The sequence below is a fragment of the Xyrauchen texanus genome, chromosome 36 (genome assembly GCF_025860055.1).
Source record: "Xyrauchen texanus isolate HMW12.3.18 chromosome 36, RBS_HiC_50CHRs, whole genome shotgun sequence".
In the NCBI taxonomy this organism is placed as follows: Eukaryota; Metazoa; Chordata; class Actinopteri; order Cypriniformes; family Catostomidae; genus Xyrauchen; species Xyrauchen texanus.
This window is the reverse complement of record NC_068311.1, coordinates 29,614,326-29,639,323: the sequence shown is the minus strand read 5'-3', so window position 1 is coordinate 29,639,323 and position 24,998 is coordinate 29,614,326. Positions and strand designations below refer to the sequence as shown.

Here is a 24,998-nt window from a genome sequence, read left to right as displayed (position 1 = left end):
GGCCCGCAGCTGATTAGCAAAACTAATTCAGCACAATAACATTAGCTTGCAGGTTAGCAGAGGCCTACAGCTTTGCACTTGGTGTATACTGTAGCTACACCACAAAACTCTGTTTTGAACTCTAGGTAGCTAAATCCACAAATAATCAATCATGCTTACAGGTTGTGATCCTGAAATGCCAGATTGTCCCAACAAAGTGGGAACAACATTTATGCATGCTACGATCCTTTCCCACATGTCTTATTGTATTACATGTTGGAGCAGGCTGGAGAAACAGTGTTTAAACAACAAGAATCCTTGTACAAACAAACCTTAAAAATTCTGGATAAAAGCCAATTCAATATCATCATTATAGGATACTGGAAAAACATAATCTTCTGAGTTCTGAGAATTTTTTTAACTTCACTCATCTGTATCTTCTGTATGGTTTGGCCCCTCCTACGTGAATTTGTTTAAAAATCTTTTTTTGGAAAACTCCAAAAAGAACCTCCTCTGTAAGAGACTGTAATGTACACTTTCACTGCTCTGCCTTTGGACAGTCAGCTTTCTCTGTGAAAGCCATAACTCATTGGAACGCCCTACAAGATGACATAAAGACTTCTAGTTCTATTACTAGTTTTAAAATCAAACTGAAAACTCTGCTAAAAGATACTCAACTTTGTGGGACAGAAATTTGGCTATTTTTACACATTTTATGTATAAACAAAATGTATAATTGTATGCATGTTCTATTAATTGACTAATTTCTGTTTTCTTGGTATTCAAATGTTCTTGTGTTTAATCTGCCTAGCATAGCTGTGTTGCTGACAAGGTGTGTATATGTGTGATGTATTTTGTGTCATTTGTTTGACTTGTTTTGTCTTATTTGTTTAGCTAGCTTAGTGTTCTATTTCTGTGCAGAAGTTCTAATTGTGACCTGCCAGAAGGAACGCAGATTAAATTTTGCCTTAGGCTAAATCTGGTACAATGCACCAAATGGAAACATTTTTGTTTAATATTGTACATGGTCCCTTATAAATAAAATATGTAAATAAATCAAATAAATAATTACCAATAGAAATCAGACACATACCAGGGCAGGTTTTCTTTTTTTTTCACCCTTCTATACTCTTCAGCTGCATTTCTATTGTTTGCAAAATCTACACTCTCCTCCATCCCCAGGTCCTCTGTTATTTGAATTCTTAGACCATCACATCTGTCTTTATCAGAATCCATGCTAATGCCAGGGTTCACACATCCTTCGTGAGTGGGTCTTCGCTGATGCGTGAGTGATGTGTGTGATGCATGAGCAGAGCGTTTTCTTTTCGCCGTACATATTAACAGATTAAACCTTTGCCACTGCAAGTGTGAGTCGTGCCTCGCTCACTACCTGCATATGGAGGATGTGTGGAAGTGTTTTTTGAACCCGACAATCTATGCAACTCTATGTATTGTACCACGTTTGCAATGTGTATATATGTTTTCAATTATGTAAGAATATTGTACACATTATAATATATTCTGCTGGTACAAATTAGGTTAACAAGGAAATTAGAGATCAGAGTCTCAGTCCTTCAAAAAAGCATTTAAATAAGAGTTATCTATTAAACATACAATTTTATTATTATCTATTTTACTTTTAAATGAGCAGAAAAAGTTATTGCTCCAGTAAAGTGTTTTATTTGATAAAGGTCAATACAGTTTAAGCAAGGATAGTATATCTGAAGTGAACCTTACGGTTTGTGTATTCATGGTGTAACAACCTTCTCTATTAAACCAAATAGCAATTTAAATATGTTTCCATTTACAGAAAACAATCCAGTTTTATAAAACTTCATAAAAAGTCAAATAAAGGAAGATCAATTTGTTTTTGTGTTTGTATACATTATCTAATTTATATGAGAGTACACAATATGTCATTCTCTCCACAATGATTCAATACAGACTTTTGGTGGATTTAAATATTTGCATTGATGTAAAATGATTTAACATACAATGGTTGTGTAAATGTCAGCTACACAAACATACAGAGAGAGCCTCTCTCTAAGGCCCTGAAACATTGTCAAAATGTAAAAAAAAGACTAATAATCTAATTGTGTGCCTATTCAGAGTTCATAAAGACCTTTATTTAGTACAAATAAACACATCATCATTATGGCTATGTTCAGTTCTTATATTAAAACCAAGAGCAAATATTTTTCTTCGTAACATTTTTGTGAGGCTATTTCCAATCTCCTTTGTTCTAATTCCATAAATAAGAGGATGCAAAAGTGGAGGGATCAGGATAAAATGTATTGACATAAACACATTAACCTCTTTTGAAAGACTGAAATTAAACCGATTATATATCACGGAAAACAAAGTGGCCAATGAAAAATTAATAAAAGTAATCAAGTGGGGAGTGCATGTTTTCAGAGCTTTCTTCTGGGTACTCACTGATGCTTTCAAAGAAACATATAATATTTTGATATATGATAGAATGACAAGTATTAGAGGTAAAACAATAAAAACAAGTACCAGACATATGCCATACAAGTCTCCCCAGGTACTTTTGACACAGGAGAGATTAACAACTGCCAAATTGTCACAAAATAATTTGTTTATTGTATACCTACACATAGGCAGCCTTGAAGTAAGATACACCTGTACAGCTAGGGAGCAGACAGGGAAAAGGTATACAATGAATAGCAGTATTCTAATTTTATCTGGAGTCATGATATTGTAATACTGTAAAGGCTTGCAAATTGAAACATACCTATCATATGCCATAACTGTCAATATTGCATAAGCACATGTTCCATAAACATTAAGGAAAAATACTTGCAGAATACAGTCAGTATAAAGAATATCTTTCCTATCAGAAACAAGATTTTCCATTATTTTAGGAAGCACAACAGAAGATCCAATTAGCCCATTAATTGCCAGGTTAAATAAAAATATGTACATGGGCTTATGTAGAGTTGTGTCTAAGTAGATCACCAGCATCAATGTTACATTTGCAAAAACAGTTGTAAGAAAGACCACAAGAGAGATTACGAAAACTCCAAAATTAAGTGCACCAGGAGGTCCATAACTGGTAAAAATCAGAGTGATGTTCAAACTTGGCAGAATCATATTTCCTTCTTCTGTTGAAAAGAAAATACAAATGTTTGAAGTCACTTTTGGTATAAAAATGCATTAGGCACGAAAGGCATAATTATACAACATTATAAGGTAAACTGAATTAATTTGTGTATTTAGGTTTATATTTGTGTATTCCCTGGCAGCTTGGATGAAAATAATAACAAAAAATGAATAGTAAGTTACAGTAAGTACATTCTAAAATAACCAAATACCTACAGTATCCAGGCCCTCCTGTCTTCTGAGATACTAAGCCCTTGTATAGCTTTATACTACTTTGTGTCTTTAAGACCCACCTCCATTGGATTTCATGTGCAAAAGCCCTCCAACCATAGATTTTAAAACATAAAAAAAAAAGTATAATTACAGAGGCTGAATAAATGTTTAAAGTTTAAAGAGAATAAAGATTTGTGTGTGTGTGTGTGTGTGTGTGTGTGTGTGTGTGTGTGTGTGTGTGTGTGTGTACAACTTTTGATTACATTTTTTTAATGCATTTATAGTAATATGAAATTAACATTAACCAAGATTAATAAATGCTGAAAAGTATTGTTCAGTGTTAGCTCATGTTAACTAATGTTAACACATGGAACCTTATTGTAAAGTGTTACAGAATAACTTGTATTTAAATGCATAAATACTGTTTAGCAACAGGATCAATTTACAGCGCAAATTATGGCAACTCTAGCTCTGGCAGCGCATCAGCATTATACTGTAGATACTATATATACTATATTTATATGAACAAATTTCTTGATTCTTCACAGAGATTTTAAATCTTTCTACTTATTATCCTGTATTATTCGATCTCTTAATAATCATATAAATAACAGCAAGAAAAACATATTTTAAAATGTTATGACATTGTTTTTCATTCTTTTTTTGTTAAATTTTTATACAACTTACTTATTTTTTATGTATTATACACAGTACATATATATGTATGTATATATATATATATATATATATATATATATATATATATATATATATATATACTGTATATGTAAGCAATATCACACAAGCAAGAGTGCATTATGGTCCTACATCAGCACTGCTGTGATTCAACTGTAGGTAATCACAGCAGTGCTGACTTAGGGCCATATAGCATGATTTCTTAACAGTTCAATGAACAAGTACATTTAAAAAAATTAGATTAAGACTTCGTTAGCCTTCGTTGCTGTTTCAAACAAGTTATTGGATAGACAAGGATGGATGGATGTGTGTGTGTGTGAGATTGAAATTAAAATTGAAATTGAGAGAGAGAGAGAGAGAGAGAGAGAGAGAGAGAGAGAGAGAGAGAGACAGAGCCTGTGCATTCACCTGTTGCCACACCCAAGCAGAGATGCTGTCAGCTTTCTGAAGGTCAGCTTTCTCAGTGGAAAAATAGCATCCAAGCGGGGGTATTTCTCCCTATTTCACGGTAGCCGGAGCGCAAGAGCCTGTCACTATAGACATTTTTAAACAGCACTCATTGGGTAATTAATCAATCTGAAGGATCTCTCAGCTGTGATGAGCCGTAATGCTGAAGTTGTTCATTTAAAGCCATTGCAAGATATTTCCTAGCTTTAGTAGTGTAGTAGTAATGCAAGCGATCACTAAGAGCTGTTTTAGACACTGGCTGATGTGGATTCACTTCACATCACCTAACTGGCTCATATTACACACAAAAATTATCTTTTGCCACCACCTGCTGGCTAACATATGTAACGTAAAAAAAGAAGACAAAAAGCTCTTAACACATATGCACAGTTCTTACACTTTAGTTTAGAACAGCATGAACACAAGCAGAGTGATACACACACACACACAAACAGTGAAGTGTCGGAGTGCTGATGGTGTCAGACCATTAGTGCTCATGGAGCGTTTCCGTTCAATCAGATTCGAGGACCTGAACTAAATGTTGTATGTATGTATGTATGTATATATATATATATATATATATATATATATATATATATATATATATATATATATATATATATATACAATATGCATCCACGAGCCCACAACACCTGACCCATGCGTTGGTGGAGGAATAGCTTAAAACAATTCCAAACTCAATTTCATCCTGGGCCACATCAAGGTTTATTTGTGCCCTGTCAGGGTTTATTTGTGGCCTTAAAGGACTGGTTGAAAATATGGCACAAGCACCTGCTTTGGTAGCACCCATACAATTACCAATATTATTGCATATTTTTTTTGCCTTGAGATAAACATTTGAAAGGTAAGCATTGATATTGAGGATGGGATGCAGATGTAAATGATGACATTAACTATTAACAGATTAACATCTCTCTAATTTTTACATGGCTAAATTTAAATACGCTGAGAGTATGACAAATTATGTTCTCCTTTACAGATTCCTTTCATCAGGCTCTTACTGATTAAACTACTGTACAGTCATCTCTTGCCATTTCTAAAGGCAAGCTAAACCACTTACATTTTCCTGCAATCAGAAAGCATTACAAGAGCACAGATATTACATAGATGAATAACTGATACAGCTTGGTCCATAAAAATTATGAAAATGTACCATAGTTCTTCCATAGAGTCTGTAGTTTTAACAATGATATTTGTAATAAGACCGCAGAGAAGGATAAAGCTGCAGGCATTGCACGTAACCATGCCCCCTCCTGGAGTAAACCCACACTCTTTTGGAGTTTCCGCCCCCATTTGGAGGTCTCCAGTTTGCAGCTATACCTACTTGTGCTTGCGAGCAACATGAGTTTGAGACCTGTGCATTATGCAGTGCCATCTATATAAGTGTGTGCCTGTGTTTGAATGTGTGTACGTTTGTTTGAATGTGGTGTGAGTGAGTGAGTGAGTGTGTCAGATTCTGTCATCAGCTGGAAAACAACAGATGACTTGTAATGTCAAAAATGACCAAAAGATAGCTGTAGAGCTCAACTTATTGATGCCCTGGTTCTGTTTATGTGTTCTGCATTTTGTGTGTTTTATTGTCTCACTCCTTCATATCTGAGTGTGTGTTTAGCATTGTGACTGATTTATTGTTTTTATATGACAAATGAAAAACAAAGCTCTGTGTTATAGTCTCACCAGTTCACCAGTTGTGTGTGTGTGTTTAAGTGTGTTTGTTTGTGAGTGTGTGTGTATGTTTTGCACTGAGGATGTTTAGGAGTCTAACCCTGTAATTTCTGTCTGTTTTTTTTCTTCATTGTGGCTGATTTATTGATTTTTTTTGACAGATAAAAATAAAATTGCTCTGTGTTTTGTTCTTTCCCATTAATTTTCAATGGTCGGACAATTTTGACCACAAATACCAAAGATGTCACTTTTTTTACAACTATTTAGACAGAATCAGGCCCATTTCTTTTGATGTTCAAAAGTAGTGGTGGTGGCGTAGTGGGCTAAAGCACATAACTGTTAATCAGAAGGTTGCTGGTTCGATCCCCACGGCCACCACCATTGTGTCCTTGAGCAAGGCACTTAACTCCAGGTTGGTCCGGGGGGATTGTCCTTGTAATAATTACACTGTAAGCCTCTTTGGACAAAAGCGTCTGCCAAATGCGTAAATGTAAATGTTCAGATGGCAAATGGAGGAAAATTCTCGAGATAAATGATTTTTATCAAATTAGGATGTAATGCGGTTCAGGAATGAGGAAGTGGGAGGCAGCGCACACTCCAAAATTTGCGTCACAGCGGCTGCCAACACACAAGCAGCTTCTCAGCTGGGCTCTCTCTCTCTCTTGACTGCCTCTGTCTCCTCTCCTTAAAACCCCAATCACTCCTCACTGAAGCAAAAGACAGGTGTTAAGCACAGGTGGAAATTATTCACCACTCATCTCCCCTGCTTCACTCTCCACAGCACGGCGCTCGGCTACGCCTCCACCTCCACATGCATCCATCTGTAAAACAAAAGGGAGAGAGAAATCAGGGGAATGCAACAGTGAACTGCCACAGAGTCTGGCTTTTACTTGTAAGAAAGCCTGTTAGCATCGCTCAGTCACTGGACCAGGTCTGGCACTCCCTTTTTAGTGAGATCAGTCAGTGGGCTGGTGATATCCGAATAATTAGGCACAAACGTCTGATAATAGCCAGCCAACCTCAGGAAATGTTTCACCCCCTTTTTGGACATGTGCTTCGGACAAGCTGCAATGGCTGCTGTCCTACCAATTTGGGGACACACTTGTCTGTGACCCAAATTGAAGCTCAGATACTGCACTTCCACCTGCCCAGTTGCACATTTCCTTGAATTTGCTGTGAGTCCCACCTGCCTCAGCGACCTCAGGACAGCCCTCAGATTCTGGATGTGCCACTGCCAATCGTTGCTATTGATGATGATATCATCCAGATAGAATGGCATACACAGCATTTGGGTAAAGGACTTTGTCCACGAGTTGCTGAAACATTGCAGAAGAGTAATGAATTGGTGTAAGCGGAAAAGTAGATTCTTTCTCGGGACATGGAAATCCAGCGAAATCCATGCGAGGCATTGGGTACGGATCAGATTTAGACAACGCGTTCACTTTTCTATAATCCACACAAAAGCAGACCGACCCATCACTCTTAAGGACTAAGACGACAGGACTGGCCCAATCACTGTGGGATTCTTCTATTACTCCCATGTCAAGCATAGCACTCAATTCCTTCAACACTACCTTTTTTTGTGTTCAGGTAAATGGTAGGGACGACTGCATACCACTACCTCGGGTCGTTTCGATATGGTGCACTATGAGATTTGTACGCCGGGGAAGAGGCGAGAACACATCAGAGAATTCTCCTTGCAACCTGGCAACCTCCGCGATTTGGGATGGTGAGAGGTTGTCTCCACAGGGAACCAGTTGACTCAATCTGTGATTTTTAAATTCACCTCCGGACCAACCTCCTCCCTCTCTGGGACCACTGTCTCCAAAGTCATGGGGACCACCTCTCTCCATAGTTTTATGAGGTTGAGGTGGTAAATCTGACATGCTCCGAGCCCATCCATACGCGTCACCTCATAATCGACATCCCAGACTCGCCGTATGACCTCAAAGGGCCCTTGCCACTTTACAAGCAATTTAGGTCTTTATCTCCCTGTGTAAATTCCTGTAGCCTAGCCCACTGATATAGAATCGGGATTGATGTTCTTGAGCTTGTAGCAAATTCTCCTGTAATAGCTGCCCCAATGTGTGGAATTTTGCTCTCAGGTCAAGAACGTATTGAATTTCATTTTTGCTGGTTGAAGGTCCCTCCTCCCAATTTTTCCTCATGATATCTAAGACACTGTGAGGCTTGCACCCATACAATAATTCAAATGAGAACCCCGTGGAGGCTTGCAGAACCTCACTTACTGCGAATACCAGTGATTCAAGCAACTTATCCCAATTCCGAGTATCTTCGTGCACAAACTTACGAATCATGTTTTTCAAGGTTTGATTAAACTGTTCGATCAAGCCGTCCAATTGCAGGTGGTACACGCTTGTCCGAATCTATTTAATACCCAATAATTTGTGTAATTTGTGTAGTGTACGTAACATAGTAGTGCCTTGATCAGTGAGGATTTATTTTCGGAATCCCCACTCAGTAGATTATTCTGAAGACTGCCTCCGCAACACTACATGCTGAAATACTGCGTTGAGGCACTGCTTCCGGATATCGCGCTGCGTATTCATCCAGAACCAATGATGTATGCGTGCCGTCCGCTCTAATGGCCCGATGAGGTCCAAACCAATTCTTTCGAAAGGGACCTAGATCAAGGGAAGCGGGCTCAAAGGCACTGTTGGTGTGGCTGGCAGATTCACCAGCTGACATTCATGGCATGCCGCACACCACCTTCGAATATCTCCATGAATGCCCGGCCAATAGTAACAGGCAATTTTTCTCACCCTAAGTACCCCACTATCAGATTATGATGAGCTGTCTGAAATTTCCGAAGGCTCGTCGGTATCAACAACTGTGTTGTATCTTCTTTTGTCTGAGTGTCCTGCACACTCAAAACAGCCAATCATTTATAATAGAAAAGTACGAATATGTGAGTGCAATGTCTGGCCAGAGGTGTTGAGCATCAATCATTTTCACATGATCAAAGGCATGCCTAAGGGTCTTGTCTTGCACCAGAGGGAAATCCCCAGCAGGGAAACCTCTAACGCCTGGGAAAGCCAGGACTTCCCCCTCCCTTGTGTCATCCTGATGTGGAACTGACACAGATGGCCCTGGCTCCACCTCCCCAGCCAGCGAATCAAAACTAAAGATGTCTGATGACAAATGAATCAATCATCTGAGATGGTTCTTTAAAATGAATTGGTCACAAGTGATAGGAAAGTAGTCTGAATCGCTCGCGATTCAATCTGAATGATTCAGAAATATTGAGTGCGAGCTACTGAATCATTTGTGCATGCTCTCACTTTCCAGTAAGCTCACAGAGTATTTTATAATACGGAAAATATAGATAACGCTGGTTGCAGTGGATCAACAATCAATAGAAACCAAACCTGCAAAAGTCGTTTGCCTTTATATAGTTCAACATTTTTGCAGCTTGTAAACGACTTCTGCAGGTAAATACATTTTCCAACCAAAAGGCTATCAAAACATGTATTAGCCTACACAAAAAAACATAAAATGTACCATGATATTACCATGATTATTGGACGTACCATTACCTGGGTGCACTGTTAATACAATGGTAGTTGTATATGAAATACCATGGTATTACCATCTGATAACATCAGAAATAATCTTGGGTTACTTAACTGTAACCCTTGTTCCCTGATAAAAGAGGAACGAGACTCTAATCTGGTAGAGTGAGCCCTGATACCTACTGGCGAAGCTTGACCGCGCGCCTCGAAGGCCAGGGCAATAGCGTCCCTCACCCAATGCAACATTGTGTGCTTGGTGGCGGCCACCCCCCTGTTGCGGCCCCCATGGCAAATTAATAGTTGCCCTGACTTATGCCACTAGCTAGTGCGGTGGACATAAGTCTGAAGGGCTGAAGTCTTTCATGCTCCGGCATGGTAAATGGCGGGGAGGAGAAGGCTTCGAGAGTGACCGGAGGTACAGTCGAGAAAGGAACCTTAGGCAGGTAGTCAGGATGAGGGTGCAAAATTGCTTTTGCCATTCCTGGGGCAAATTCTAAGCAGGCTGGCAAGACAGACAGAGCCTGTAGATCCCCAATTCTTTTTAGAGAAGTAATTGCCATATGAAAAACCATCTTGAGAGTCAGAAGTTTATCAGATGTTGAATCTAGAGGTTCAAAGGGGGTCTAAACAGACCCTCATGGACTGTTGCAAAGTCCCATGAAGGGATCCTGGTCCTAGCAGGAGGTCTCAACTGCATGGCTCCACAAACAAAGCGAGCGAGCAGAGGATGTCTCCCCAACGGCATCCCATCAATCAGGGTGTGGCAAGTGTGTCAATCAGGGTGTGATGTAAACCCTGAGAGTGTGCCTGCTGATAATCTTTCCTGCAGAAATTTCAGAACTGAAGCAATCTGGCAGTTTCTTTCAAAGACACCCCATTTATTGGCGTAACTTATTCTAGTAGAGGGAGCCCTAGCACTTAGAATGGTCTCGATAACTTCAGGTGAAAGCCCAGTGTCCCTCAGTTGGTACCCTTCAGGGGCCAAACATGAAGGTTCCACAGCTTGGTCCGGAAATGAAATATTGTCCCCTGTGCCTGGGACAGAAGGTCCCTCCTGTCCGGAATCGCTGAAGGCGAGCCATCATGGAGAGACATTATCTCCAAGAACAATACCCTGTTCGGCCAATGTGGCATAATCAGTAAGAGGCAAGACCCTTGCTGGCGAACTCTGGCCAAGACTCCCGGGAGTGGAGAAACCGGAGGAAACGCATACAGGCGCATTCTGGGCCATGTATGTGCCATCGTGTCCAGACCCAGGGGGGGCTTCAGTGACTCAGAGAGAAGTAGAGGGGACACTGCACTGTCTGTTGGGAGGCAAAGAGGTCCACTTCCGTTCTGTAAAATCTAACCCAGATTTGTTCCACTACCTCGGAGTGGAGTTTCCACTCCTCCATCTGTATGTTCTGTCTGGACAGTAAATCTGCTCCCACATTTTGGCATCCAGGGATATAAACTGCTCTGATTGACAGGAGTTTGCCCTGGGCCCAAAGGAGAATCTGCCGTGCCAGTCTGTTGAGCTAGCGTGAACGTAGACCTCCTTGATGGTTTATGTAAGAGACTACTGTTGTGTTGTCCACCCGCACCAGGACATGGCAGCCTCTCAAATTCTGGAGGAAGTATTTCAGAGTCAGAAATACCGCCATCAACTCGAGGCAGTTGATGTGCCAAATGAGCAGATAACCCTCCCATTCCCCTTGAGCTGGATGGCCACTTAAGACCGCACCCCAGCTTGTCAGGGAGGCGTCTGCTGTTAGCAATTTGTGACGGCAAGACGCACCTAGAGTGGGACCCAAAGCGAGGAACCGGGGTCTGAACCACATAGAAAGGGTATGAAGCGCACAGCGCATAACCCTTATCTGCCTTAGGGGACTGGCCCTTGGATGAAATCCCCTGGCTTTGAGCCACAATTGAAACGGTCTCATGTGCAGACGGCCATGAGACCTAGTATTCGTTGATACTGACGAACAGTGCAACCTTGGCCTAGCCTGACTTTGCTCAGGGTGTTCTGAATGGGCACGTTTCGAGTGGGAGACAATTGTGCCCGTATCATGATCGAATTCCATACAACGCCCAGATAAGTAATTTCCTGAGTGGGAGAGAGAATGCTTTTTTTGACGTAGAGTCTTAGACCCAGAGAAACCAAATGAGCCAAGACGATATCCCTATGCTGAACTGCCAGTTCTTTTGACTGTGCTAGTATCAGCCAGTCGTCTGTGTAATTCAGAATGCAGATGCCCCGGAGTCGCAAAGGAGCCAGTGCTGCATCCATGATATGCATGCATGGTGATAGGGCTAGGCGGAATGGAAGAACCCGATATTGGAAAGCTTCGCCCCCGAAAGCGAACCTCAGGAACTTCCTGTGTTGTGGCAGAATTTCTATATGAAAATATGCATCCATGAGATTGATCGTGACCAACCAATCCTGATGTTGGATTTGAGACTCGCCCATCTTGACAGTTAGCATCTTGAACTTGAACGCCCTGATCGAGCAATTCAAGCCTCGAAGGTCTAAAATCGGACACAACCCCCCACCCTTCTTGGGAACCAGGAAGTATCTGCTGTAGTAAACTGACTCTTTCTCTGGAAGGGGAACATGTTCTATGGCCCCTTTGAACAAGAGATTTTGCAGTTCTTTCCACAGTAGACATGCTTGTTCCGATTTCACGGTAGTGGAGACCACGCCATTGAAACGCAGAGGACGGCAATCAAAATGAATTCTGTAGCCTTTTTCTACTGTTCTTAGAACCCACATAGAAACACCTGGCAGTAGGGGGGATATAGTGGAAATACATCACATGGTCTTGCCGAGTCTAGTTGGAAGTATGTCTTGTGGAGAATTATCATGGTAGGTCCTGCCCAACGGGGGAGGAGGCTCTAAAAGCATGGAGGAAGATGCAGTTTGCCAAAAGAGAAACGTTTTTCAGCGGAACATAATTCGCAAGGGCTTGCCTATGGGGAACCGGTGCATGTGCCTTTTTTTTCTCTCTCTCTCTTTTGGACCTTGACAGAAGTGGTCAATTGAAGAAAACATTGTGTCAAGATTCCACAAAAAAAAAAAAAAAAATACATTTATCATTCAGACTGAGTAAAGAAGTTATTTTTTTTTTTTTTTGCTAGCCAGCTAACACATTCATGTAATTTTATAGATACATCAATGATCATCAAATTATGGGGCTTTATCACTTTTAAAGCATATATTCAGAAATGTATTGCATGCAGCATCCTATACTATTTTAAAGGACAATAGAGGATCATTATAAATGTGACCTCAACTAAAAGGCTATTTCCAAAGAGAGAAATGATGGCCATAAAGTGCAAAAAGATACAAACAGATCATTTAAATTTGTTGAAAATGTATACGATATACAGTGTCACACCTTCTAGACTGGCTGATGTCTGTTGAGTGACATCTAGCATGTAAAGTAGGCTCTGTAAATTGAAGACCTATTTTTTGTAAGGTTAATTGTATTTGCTCCAAGTCGATTATGCAATCGTCAAGATAGAGTGAAGAAAATTTGCTCCCTAAAGATTTCTATAAAGGCTTTTGACTTTCTCTCCTGACAAGCAGAAGAAAGGCTTTATAAAACAACAGTCACAATGACTGACACAGACACAATGTTGATCAGTGCATACACAGGGTCATCTGCATAAACAGTAAGGTATCATTTTAATCTACTGTAATTTTTGTAGGGTTTTATATTTGCAGGTCCTGTTACTATGTATTTATATATACTTGTTGTCCAGTAAATATATATACATTTACTTCAAGCTATATTGTGTGAGATAATAAGACTTTTTAGAAAACATACTGTATATCGAATTAAGTTTATTTTTCTTACCCCATTGGCAAATATATTTTTTCTTGTTTTAAGCATAAACCTTCCTAAAATATTTGCCAGTGGGGTACGATAAATAAATAAAAAATATTATAAGAGATTTATTTATAAGTTTTATTATTTCATGCAATTTTACTAATCTAGTTCATTTAAATTTAAACTAATAAAAAATATATATTAATTTCAGTAAAATATATATTTAAACTTTGAATGTAATGACCATTTTACATTGTAATACATAGCTTCATCAAATTACTACTCTCATCACAGTGTTTTCATGTGATGTTATTAATTTTCCAGGGTGAAGGATGAACCAATCTTCTGGTTTTGACGTGGTGTTTTCATCATATGATACTCTGGGCCCACGGAAACATGTTTTGACCACTTTTATTTTCTTGTTTTACTCTGCTGCAACTTCAGCAAACATATTTATAATGTTTGTCATCTATATAGAATCAAGTCTCCATAAACCAATGTATATATTTTTGTTTAACTTGATATGCAGTGGACTGGTCGGAAGCAGTGCAGTTTGGCCAAAAGTTCTTTCAAATCTTCTCACTGATGGGTACACTAGTTCATACGAAGGTTGTCTTCTCCAGGTCTATTTGCTTAGTATTTATGCTGCTTGCACTTACTCTACTTTAACTGTCATGGCCTATGATAGGTATGTATCCATTTGTAAGCCATTACAGTACCATAGTATCATGAATCCAAATAAAATTAAGATGTGGTTGATATTAAGCAACATAGTCCCTGTTTTCACAATAGCTGGTCAAGTATATTTGACATCAAGAATACACTTATGCAGTCATACTCTTAATAAGCTATTTTGTGATAACCTTTCAATCATTAACATATCATGTGGTACAAGTAGACTCAGCCTCCTAAGCAATGTGTATGGTTTACTTATAATTGTGTGTTTATCACTGCTGCCTACATGTCTCATATTACTGTCTTATGTTAAAATACTTTCTGTTAGTTTGAAAGTGTCAAAGGATGGTCAAAGCAAGGCACTTGGAACGTGCATTCCCCATTTGATCATCTTCATAAACTATTCTATTGCTACAGTGTTCTCTGTGATATATAACAGATTTAATGTGATAAGGCCTAGTGAAATGAATGTCTTTATATCAGTCCAAGTTACACTGTTGCCACCACTTTTGCATCCAGTAATATATGGTGTTAGATCTAAAGAGATAAGAAAATGCACAGTTAAAATCACCAGAAGACTGTGCGCTTCCGCAAACTGTTATTATACTTCAAAATTAAAAGTACCAAAAATATTTGCCATTTCTTGATTTTCATAATATATATATTTTAACAGTTCCATGTAAAGCTTTATCCAACCAAAGATATGATTATAAGATAGCGCTGCATGTATTTCAAGGAAAGCAATTAAATCTGACCTTTGGTACAAAGGAGTAAAATGGACCATTTCACAGATTTGCTAACGTTTGCTTTGATTTGTGACCTAGAAATTGTGCAAAATATGAAATATATCTTCTTCAGTTTACTATAGGTTCTTGCTTAGACTATTTTGGTGTGCAAATTATCATTATATTTCTACTTTACACACGCAAACAACAGTTTCACAGACTGATTAACGGTATAGCCTATCCTTTGTGGAAAACAACTGCAAGAAATGACTAGCTTTCAACATGCTGTAGTCTATATTTTAACCTGATCTCCTTAAATGTCCATTACTGTTGTATTTATAACATTCCTTTTTACTTCTGTTACTTGCTTTTTGTTAATAGGCCTATGTTTAACTGTATAATAATTATTAGAGCACTGTACTCTACACATTGTAGCTCTCAACACATAACCCAACCAGAAAAAAGGCTCCATTATTTTCCATTTTAAAGTTTATTTACATGCTTAAATATTTCAGGTCATAAAATAAATATTTGACTTTCAAGATGTTTTTACTGTCTATACATACAAATTATTTCAATAAACACTGAAACAATAATAAACAATACAAACATTACATTGTCATTTACTCAAAATAGAGTAATTATAGAATTATGAAAAGATGCAGATTTTTTTCATTTGTTGAGATTTCATGTTGTAAAATCCCCACACTTCAAAGATCCTGCCAAATAAAATGGACCAATTAGTGTTGATTCATCGCCATCTTGTGTTAGCTTTGTTTATGTGCAGTTTGCAGATTTCTGAAGTTCTTTCTGCTCTTCAATCATGTGCAGCAGAGATCCTTAAAAGATACAAAATTGTCCTTACATTACGCATTAAGAGTTTTTACATTAAGCTTTGAAGTTTAAAGCCTTAGCGTTTACCTCTTGTTTACAGAAACACAAGTAACAGGTAAATCTAACACTGCAATGTTTCTTGTTAAAGATTAATCAGTTAATGTTTTATTTGATACCCACTAATTTGTGTTGTAAAGACACATTTTCCTCTGAAATAAGGTCAGACAAAAATTTTTAGACATGTTTTTTTATTTTTTTAAATGTAGAAATTAACTTGTGTGAATAAGCATGGATGTTAAATGCAATTGAATTAACTTGTCCTCAAGGTGGCAGACATGTATAATAAAGCAATCGCTGAATGAAATGTGTACTACAATAGAAGAAAAGGAAATACTGGCTATATATATAAATGCTCTTTAAAAAATTATTTTGTTCCTTATAAAAAAGCAACAACAACAACAAAAAAAATATAATATGTAATAATATATCATTTTATTCCTTTAGCATTTTGTCTTGTGTTTGTGTCACATCATGATGATATCCTCTGGGGTAAGTGGTGGGTGTAAACTACCAGTGTATTACCTAACTCTCATGATCATTCTTTAATCATTATTTTTAAGATAATGTAAAAATCAGCCATATTATAAGACACTGCCACTGTCATGCCCAACAGTATTAGTGTATGATTCATGAGTGAACATATGAGAAAACCCATAATTCCATACTATATCTGCCATCAAACTAAACTAACATCAAACATATTTGCCCCAAATCTTAATTACACAACTGGCAAATATGTTTGATGTTTATTACACAACTTTTTGCCTCTAGAGGCAAAAGGTTGTGTAATTAAGATTTGGGGCAAATATGTCCAGCCAGCCAGGTCTCCTAACCAACCAAAATGGCCCAGTTGCTAGGGAGGGAAGAGTCACATGGGGTAACCTACTCGTGGTCGCGATTAGTGGTTCTCGCTCTCAACAGGGCATGTGGCAAGTTGTGCGAGGATCGCGGAGAGAAGCATACTTTCTGGGCTTCTCCGTGGTGTCATGCACAACGAGTCACATGATAAAATGCGTGGATTGACGGTCTCAGAATCGGAGACAACTGAGACTTGTCCTCCGCCACCCGGATTGAGTTATGAGGACCTACTAAGTAGTTGGAATTGGGCATTCCAAATTGGGAGAAAAGGGGATAAAAAAGTAAAGTGATTAGTAATGTGAACACCTAATTCTTGTGAAAAGTGAGACCGCTGTGCTGAGAACCCAGAATAATCCACTCTGCAGGGTTTTACCAGCATGCATTCCAATTAGGTCTTTTGATGTGACATGACAGCATTCTACAACAGTAAAACAGGCACTGAACTTGATCTGCGTCATGCAGCCAACTTGTTCCCTGCTTGCAACTGAGGAGAAAGCACGAGGGCTGCATTGGGGACAAGGGCTGTGACGATGGCAGTTTTTTACCACCGCAGTGTTAAATGGCCAGCTACTGGCAGTGAGCGCTGGCACGGGGCTTCTATATATACTGTATATATCAATTATATAGGCCTAAATTAAATATACATATATATTTTTTTAAATGAGGCTCAAACATCCATTTCTTAACAAACATGCACATTTATTTTAGTACTTCCATTAGTGAAACAACACAATACAGCCTATTAACATTTAAAGAAATATCAGTAAATAATGGTACCTAAATAATATAACAAAAGTTCCCCTTCTGTCACTCACTCGACATTGTGTAGAATGAAGTGACACAAGGGGTCTTCCTGGGATGTTAAACGTACCTCTGAACCTGAGAAAAGGCCAATGTCAAGTTGGCAGACAGAATTTGCATTGCATATAAAGGGAAGCGGGGCAGCGAGTGCCAGTCAGAATTTTTCTTCGGAGCCGAATGGTTGTGCAACAACAAGCTGAGTTCACCACTGTTTCATTCACCTCTACTAGCGATAAGCACTGCTGTTGGATCTACGGCGCATTACCAGCTGACGTTCTCTCTCTCTGCATGCTGTGCATTCTACGCCCCTGAGCGCTTTGACAGCGTTTTCATTGCCTGAAAGAGTGTTTCTCTTTCTAAAAAGAGTTTATTTCCTCTAAAATAGTTTGAGTTCCCACTCATAAAAGAGCAATACACAGCAGGCATTGAACGTCATTTTCAGGGTACACAGAGGTCCCCCAGGTGGACAGAGCGGTTGCGATCCACTTGTGTCCGAGAGCCCATATAATGACGTCATCACTAACCTCGAAATTCTACAGCACCACCGGACAGGCCGCCTCTGCCCTGCATGCCATGGCTCTCCTGCAAGTTCACCAAGCCAAGGCACTCAAAGATCTGCAGCTGGGTAGTTCCGACCCTGACGTGCTGCAGGAACTGCGCTCTGCCACCGACCTCGCTCTCAGAGCCATGAAGGTCACAGCACAGGCACTCGGGTGGGTGATGGCCATCTTCGTGGTCCAGGAGCATCAACCCTTCGGCCTGTCCCCTCGCTTCTTCACGTAGGGAAGTGGTCATCGGCATACTCAACTACCTCGAGGACTGGCTCATCTCACCAACGAGCGCGCTCAGTCAGTGCTCATGTGCCTCGCTCTCTTCGAGCCTGGCACAGCGGTTCCTGGGGAATATTGCGGCCGCGCTGCTTGGGTTGAGCACTGGCTACAGACTCGAGTCCCGAGATGGGCATGGCACCATGGCACATAACATGTGACAATCACCCCTTCTTGCTGTCAGACTTTCAACCCTTGAACAGACCTCTGCTTTCTGCAGACCGGAGTCCCCTTGCAGCAGGTGTCCAGACATGTCGTGGTGACTAGAGACACTTCTTGACAGGGCTGGGGTGCCGTGTGGCTGTCCCCTCCACCTTGAAGGTGTATGTAGCTGCTATTGAAGCCCACCACGACGCAGTAGATGGCAAGTCCCTAGGTAAGCACGACTTGATTATCAGGTTCCTGAAAGGGCCCGGAGACTGAAAAAACACCCCCTTTGAGCCGCTTGATTCAGTTGAGCTCAAGGCCCTGTCCCTGAAGACGGCCCTCCTGATCGCGTTAGCCTCCATCAAGAGGGTTGGGGACCTGCAAGCGTTCTCTGTCAGGAACACCTGCCTGGAGTTCGGTCTGGCACATTCTATCCTGAGACCGCGACCGGGCTACTTGCCCAAGGTTCCTTCAGGGACCAGGTCATGAACCTGCAAGGGCTGCCCCTGGAGGAGGCATACCCAGCCCTGTTGTTGCTGTGTCCGGTACGTGCTTTGTGTATCTATTTGGACCACACGCAGAGCTTTAGATGTTCTGAGCAGCTATTTGTCTGCTTTGGTGGATGGCACATAGGGAACGCCGTCTCCAAACAGAGGTTAGCTCACTGGGTCGTTGATGCTATTTCTTTAGATTATCACACCCAGGCCCTGCCCACCCCCTTGCGGGTTTGAGCACACTCTACGAGAAGTGTGGCATTCTCGTGGGCACCGGCCCATGGCACCTCCTTAGCAGATATCTGCTGAGCAGCAGGCTGGGCAACACCCAATACCTTTGCCAGATTTTACAATCTCAGGGTTGAGTCGGTCTCGTCCCGTGTTTTCTCAGGTCCAATCCGGTAGAACTCGGTAACGCGGCACAACCGAATGGGTGTCAGCTTGCACACAGCGCCCTTCACCAAGTTGATCCAGTGCGCCTTCTATCCCAGGTTAGCCACTAAGCGTCGCTTCCTGGATGTTCTCCTCCCTAGCCTTCTGGTTCGTCGAATTCAGTGGAGCAATTCGCGTCCAGACCCACTACGAGTCACAGGTGCTCTCTGCTGGGGTCGGGCACAGGCTTAGTTCCCTTTTCAGGCAAACTCCCCGTGATATATTTCCCGTGATATGGTCCCCCTGTCGGCGGACCCGCGATTCCCTTGGGCAGCCCCGCTGCCCCGGAAGCCGTGCTTGTAGAGCCCCCCCTCATTGGGCTGGACCTACCACTGCGCCATTTCCCACGTACGGTTTCACAACCCTCGTGGTGTATTTGCCACATGTTATTCGACACAGCGTCGAGTGAGTGACAGAAGGGAAACATCATGGTTACTGCTGTAACCTCTATTCCCCGAGGGAAGGAAAGAGACGTTGTGTCCCTCCTGACATAGCACTAGACCTACCACTGTAAACAGCCATACCTTTTTCGGTTCCTCAGTGAAAAATCCTGACTTTAAAAACATTACATTGCAGTAACAAATGCAGTTGTATCCTGGAAAAAAACAGCGTACTAACATTTGACATTGTCAGATTTTAAAGCTTATTAGTAAACAGGTGGATAATAATTAAATTGTTCATGCCTACCTTGGCTTTTCTATTCAGATTATAAATTATTTGGCAGAAAAACTAACATGTTGATATTGTCCAGTTTAAGAGAGAACATCATTGGGTTTACAATGTTTCCAGCTGCACTGAATACACGTTCAGATAGTGTGCTTATAGCACAAATGGACAGATACTTTTTCGAAACCATGGCCAAGTGAGGGTATCTTGCTTCATTGTTCTACCACCAATTTAGCGGGTCATTGCTGGTATCAATTGCCTCTGCTTGCAAATAGTGTTTTTACTCCTCATCTGCACGTGCTCTCATAGGAATGGGAATCGTGGCCTTTCCTTTTCTTTTACCGAGGAGCTGTCCGAGATTAATTTTCTTGACAGTAGGTGCAGCGCTTGTTCCTTCCCCTGCAACCAATGACTTCTCAGTTTCAGTGTTTTCTGGCAGATCTTCGGTAATCTGCATTCCATCTCTTCGATGAGTTAAGCTGCGTACACACTGCCAGCGACTTTATCGCTGCAGGTCGCCAGTGGCTGGCGGTGAAGTCGCTAGTGGGTGTTCCCACTACTGGTTGCCTAGTAACGTTTATAAATGACATTCACGGATGTCATTCCATTGCTGTTGACAGCGAATCTCTTTTCTTGCCACTAAAAACAAACATTTTGGAGGGAAAAGACTAAATATAAATGGAATCAGTACATAAAATGCTTTATATCAAAGATGAATGAGAAACAAGTCGTGCTGTTTGCCAGAGTGGCTGTTTATCTGCAGCGAAAATGCAAATGTCGGTCTGTCTGGGTCCATAAAATCCCCGCAATCTCAGATACACCTTTCCACGCAGTATTTTTCTTTAAAATGTCCTTGTACGTGGGAAGAGACATATCATAGAGCACTGGAAAATTTCTAACAGCAAGAATTAGCCTTTCATACATCTTACCGTTACTGCAGGAGAGAGAGAGAGAGAGAGAGAGAGAGAGAGAGAGAGAGAGAGAGAAGGATCACGTGAGCTCTCCCGTCGTCTCTCCTATTGGCTGTCGCTTCCGTTAGTCGCTCAAAAGTTGAACTTTTCTCAACTTTGTCACGTCGCTGGACACGCCCACATCTAGCGCCAACGGTCGCGACAGCTCGTGTCGCCGGAAGTCGCTGTGCTCGCATTGAAAATGAATGGTATTGAGTCGCTGTCGCGCGCGATGTCGCTGGCAGTGTGTACGCACCTTTAATCTTTGACATCTTCCTTCTCAAATTTATTCCAGTATCTAGGAACCAAAGTTGTTGCTTTCGATAGCAGTTTTTGTCCTTCTAAAGCTTTGTATTTATCCTCCAATACAGCCTTTATCTTTGATTTGAGGTTTTTTGTTAAGTCACTGTCTTCTGGCGAAGGGCCCAGGAGATCATAGGTCAGTAGTCTCAGCACAGGTCTAAACGCAGTGACAACTTTTTAATTATAAAATAAAACATTCGTAAATTCTGCAACTGGATTAAGTGCTGCATTTATAGACTCAAGCACTGCAATGTCCTGCCATGTCAGGTTAAGGTGTTGATGGCGTCGGTCATCCAGCGCTCTTTTAATTGTGTGGGCTTGCTCCAAAACTCTCTGTATCATTTTTTGTTTGCTTCCCCATTGCGTGGGACAATCCTGTTGGCAAAGTGAAGGAATAAGAGAATGCAAAATTACAAACCATTATTTTGTTGTTGTTTGTATGGAGCTTAGCTGCTTTGGCTATACGAAGATACAAATATTTGTCATGCCATAAAGCAAATTAAAACTGATGAGCGTTTTTTTCACATATCACAAATTAATTAATTTCTTTCTTAAATGAATTTTCTTTCCCTCTATTTTCCTTTCTTATCTTTTTCTGTCAAAATGACGGTCAGCATTTAGAATTCCGTCACTGTTTTAAAAAAAAGCGGGTTTGCTTTAGAATCAAAACAATTGCTTATAATGTAAAAACTGTAAATAAGCCTTTTTTTGTTAGAAAGCAAAGAGGCACAATAAATAAAATATTATTAAAATGTGTTTTATATATATAAAAATGTTGTTCTTTACTGATAAATTTGTTTCATTGGAATGTAAACAAGTGTTTAAATAAAATAAAAGGTTTTAAAATGTATGAAGGTCTACTTTGGACATATTTTAAATATAGCCTAAAAGCAAATAAAATACTGTATAAAATAATATATAAATATAAAATATAAACTTTTTCTATTTTTCAGGCATTTTCAATAACTTTTTAATTTTAAAGAATTTACACTATAATGGGGTCCTTGTCAAATTCAAGATTATTACTTGGCCGATGTATATAAATTTTTGCCTATTTTGCACTTCCCGTAATTCTTTCAACTCACCAGTATCAAACTGTGGGTTTAGGGCCTCTTGCTCTTCACAGAGTTTTTTCATTTTCTGTCAACTGTGTGCGAATGCAATCACCAGATTTTAGCACAACCCCATGGCCCTGGCTGTCCTCTCCATTTCAGCTGACATTGTATTTGTGATGGCCAGGTTAAAATTGTGTCAGAAACAGTGCAGCCATGGCTATCCTAACTTCTTAACAGTGGCCACAATATTAGCCCCGTTATCTGTGGTGATGTAGTCCATCTTTTTTTCATTTAATCCTCACTCCTTGAATGCATAGCGGAGAGATTCCGTGTGGTTTTCGGGAGTGAAAACAATCTCCAGACACCTGCTCTTCAGCAGGTTTATGAAATCTTTATTTATGAAATGCACGTTCAGACTCATATATGGAGTCATGTTAATGCTGGACCACATGTCAGTTGTGGCAGAAAATAAATCAATTGGTTGCAGTTCTACGATGATGTTCTGCTTAGTTTCCATGAATAGCTGGTGAATGACAGTGTTTGAAAATATTTTTTGATTGGCAATTCATACTGTTTATCGAATGTCTGGAGCATTTCTCTGAAGGCAGATTTATCCACAGTGCGGAGTTGCATGTTCGCAACCACCCAAAATGTTGTCACATTTCTCGTTAGCATCTTCCATTTATCGCTGTCTCTTTTGTATTTGACCAGTTTGGAGAAGGCCTCTGCAACATCAACTTGACCAGCTGGGTGTTTGGGTATACAGGTACTTAAAGACATCAGCTGAGCAAACGTGGCTGGGTGACACGACTGGAGATGGCTCTTGAGATTTGAAGTGTTTGCCCAATTAACACGTTTTTTTTTTTCCACAAAACCAACATATAGCTTCATCCAAATTTATTGGTTCACCTCTCTCATTCAGCATAAACCCAAAATATTCCTAGATCAATGATGTAACATTTGGCATCCCAACAAGATTCATTGCATAATTAACTGGATTTTGGCGTGCTCAATCCCGCCAAGCTAACGGTCGTTTAATTATGATTACGTAATTTGTGTATTAAATGGTCTGCACTTATATAGCGCTTTTTTAACCTTAGCGGTTTTTCAAAGCGTTTTACACTGTGAACTCATTCACCCATTCACACACACACACACACACACACACACACACACACACACACACACACACACACACACACACACACACCAATGACAGTAGAGATGCAAGAGATGCAAGGCGCTAGCCTGACATTGGGAGCAACTTGGGGTTCAGTGTGTTGCCCAAGGACACTTCGGCATGTGGAGTCATGTGGGCTGGGAATCGAACCACCAACCCTGTGGTTAGTGGTCCAACGCACATTGCCGTGTACAAATTTGTATACAGTTACACTTGTATACAAAACTTCTATGTACTTATTAGTTTATACATAACTCTGTACTTTATACTTGTCATAGTGTCTACTCAAGCAGAAACATTCACGTGGCGTGTGACATGCACAATACCACCAGTGGCACTCCATCATGGTGACCGTCACAGCCCTATTGGGGACACAGGTGCTTTTTTTCTGCCCAGGCTCTCAGGTCGGGAAAAAAAGTAATGGTGTTGCGACATAGCAGTCTTGTGGCACATTGCTTACAGCAGCAAGAAAGACAATAATGTCGCAAACGTTTTCCAGGCTTAAACCGTTTACAAATTATTTTCCGTGCTCTGTATCCTATCCTATTGATGGAATGGCGTCGGCAAGTGTAGCAAAGAAATGTAACACTGAAATGATAAACATGCAAACATTGCATCTCCTTGGATACCCCCAACCCCTGCTTTTTTAAAATAACTTTTTTTTTTAGTTAATTTGAAAAGAATTTAATTTACCTTCAACATCTTCAAATAATCCTTCCAAAATAGGATTGCAATCTCCTCAGCCACTCTTCAGTTTCTGCCTTGTGGAGACAACCTAATGTTGAAGATTTCACACAAAGTCATTGAGATCAGTGGAACAGGTGCATGATAAAGTAGAGGTAGAAAGGTCCCAGAATGTTTCTGTATTGCATCTAGTTTTCCTAGAGTCTTCAGACCATTTTTAAATCTACAGTAAATATAAATAAAACAGGGCTACACAACACACCTAGAATACCCATCAGCTGAACTAACTGCTTTTTAAAATGTGGGTCCTACTTGGAGGAATATTAAAATATGAAACAAAACTTCACAATGAAATGTACTAAGTGTATTGGGCCGTAAGGGAAAGTCAAGAAAAAGCTACCCAATCAAATAGTCTCCTGAGTCTGTGAAAAGCTTGAAACATCAAAATGTATTTAACAAGCAGGTCTTGGTCCTCTGTTCATCTTAATGACAGTCTACATTTGCCAAATAGTCACTCAGTGTTTCAGTGGTCACATGCAGATCAGGCAGAGTGGAATAGTCAGAGATCTGACAAAACAAGTGCATATTATAGAGACGTATGATCCTGCAATGTAGCATGTAACAGGTACAAAAACACCAAAATGCATACAGTCACACTCATTAAACACCTCTAACAGAGGGTATAACAAAGTGTTTATCCTTAGTGGGGTGACCTTACTTTCACGTTACATTTTGATTGCAGTGCCAACCACACAGAAGTTTTTGGTTGGCTATTTAAAATGCATCAGTATCTTCTCACTGGCTTTCACCAAGCACAG

At 40.3% G+C, this 24,998-nt stretch overlaps 2 protein-coding genes across 2 annotated transcripts; one reads left to right on the top strand and one right to left on the bottom strand.

Annotated features, from left to right (window-relative positions):
• Positions 1-2,103: 2,103 nt before the first annotated feature.
• On the bottom strand, positions 2,104-3,093 carry LOC127630258 (olfactory receptor 52K2). Its single transcript, XM_052107749.1, has one exon. It carries the CDS (start codon positions 3,091-3,093, stop codon positions 2,104-2,106), a length of 990 nt encoding a protein of 329 aa, XP_051963709.1.
• Positions 3,094-13,821: 10,728 nt separating this feature from the next.
• On the top strand, positions 13,822-23,847 carry LOC127629708 (olfactory receptor 10K2-like). The gene is made up of 2 exons (XM_052106926.1): positions 13,822-14,744; positions 23,775-23,847. The coding sequence occupies exons 1-2, from the start codon at positions 13,822-13,824 to the stop codon at positions 23,845-23,847; spliced, it is 996 nt and encodes a 331-aa protein (XP_051962886.1).
• Positions 23,848-24,998: the final 1,151 nt, after the last annotated feature.

Excerpts from the sequence above, each read along its gene's own strand:
- LOC127630258 (XM_052107749.1), bottom strand. The coding sequence starts at position 3,093 with ATGATTCTGCCAAGTTTGAACATCACTCTGATTTTTACCAGTTATGGA.
- LOC127629708 (XM_052106926.1), top strand. The coding sequence starts at position 13,822 with ATGAACCAATCTTCTGGTTTTGACGTGGTGTTTTCATCATATGATACT. Across the intron at positions 14,745-23,774 it reads GTTAAAATCACCAGAAGACT|TGTCTACTCAAGCAGAAACA; the intron begins GTGCGCTTCCGC and ends TACTTGTCATAG.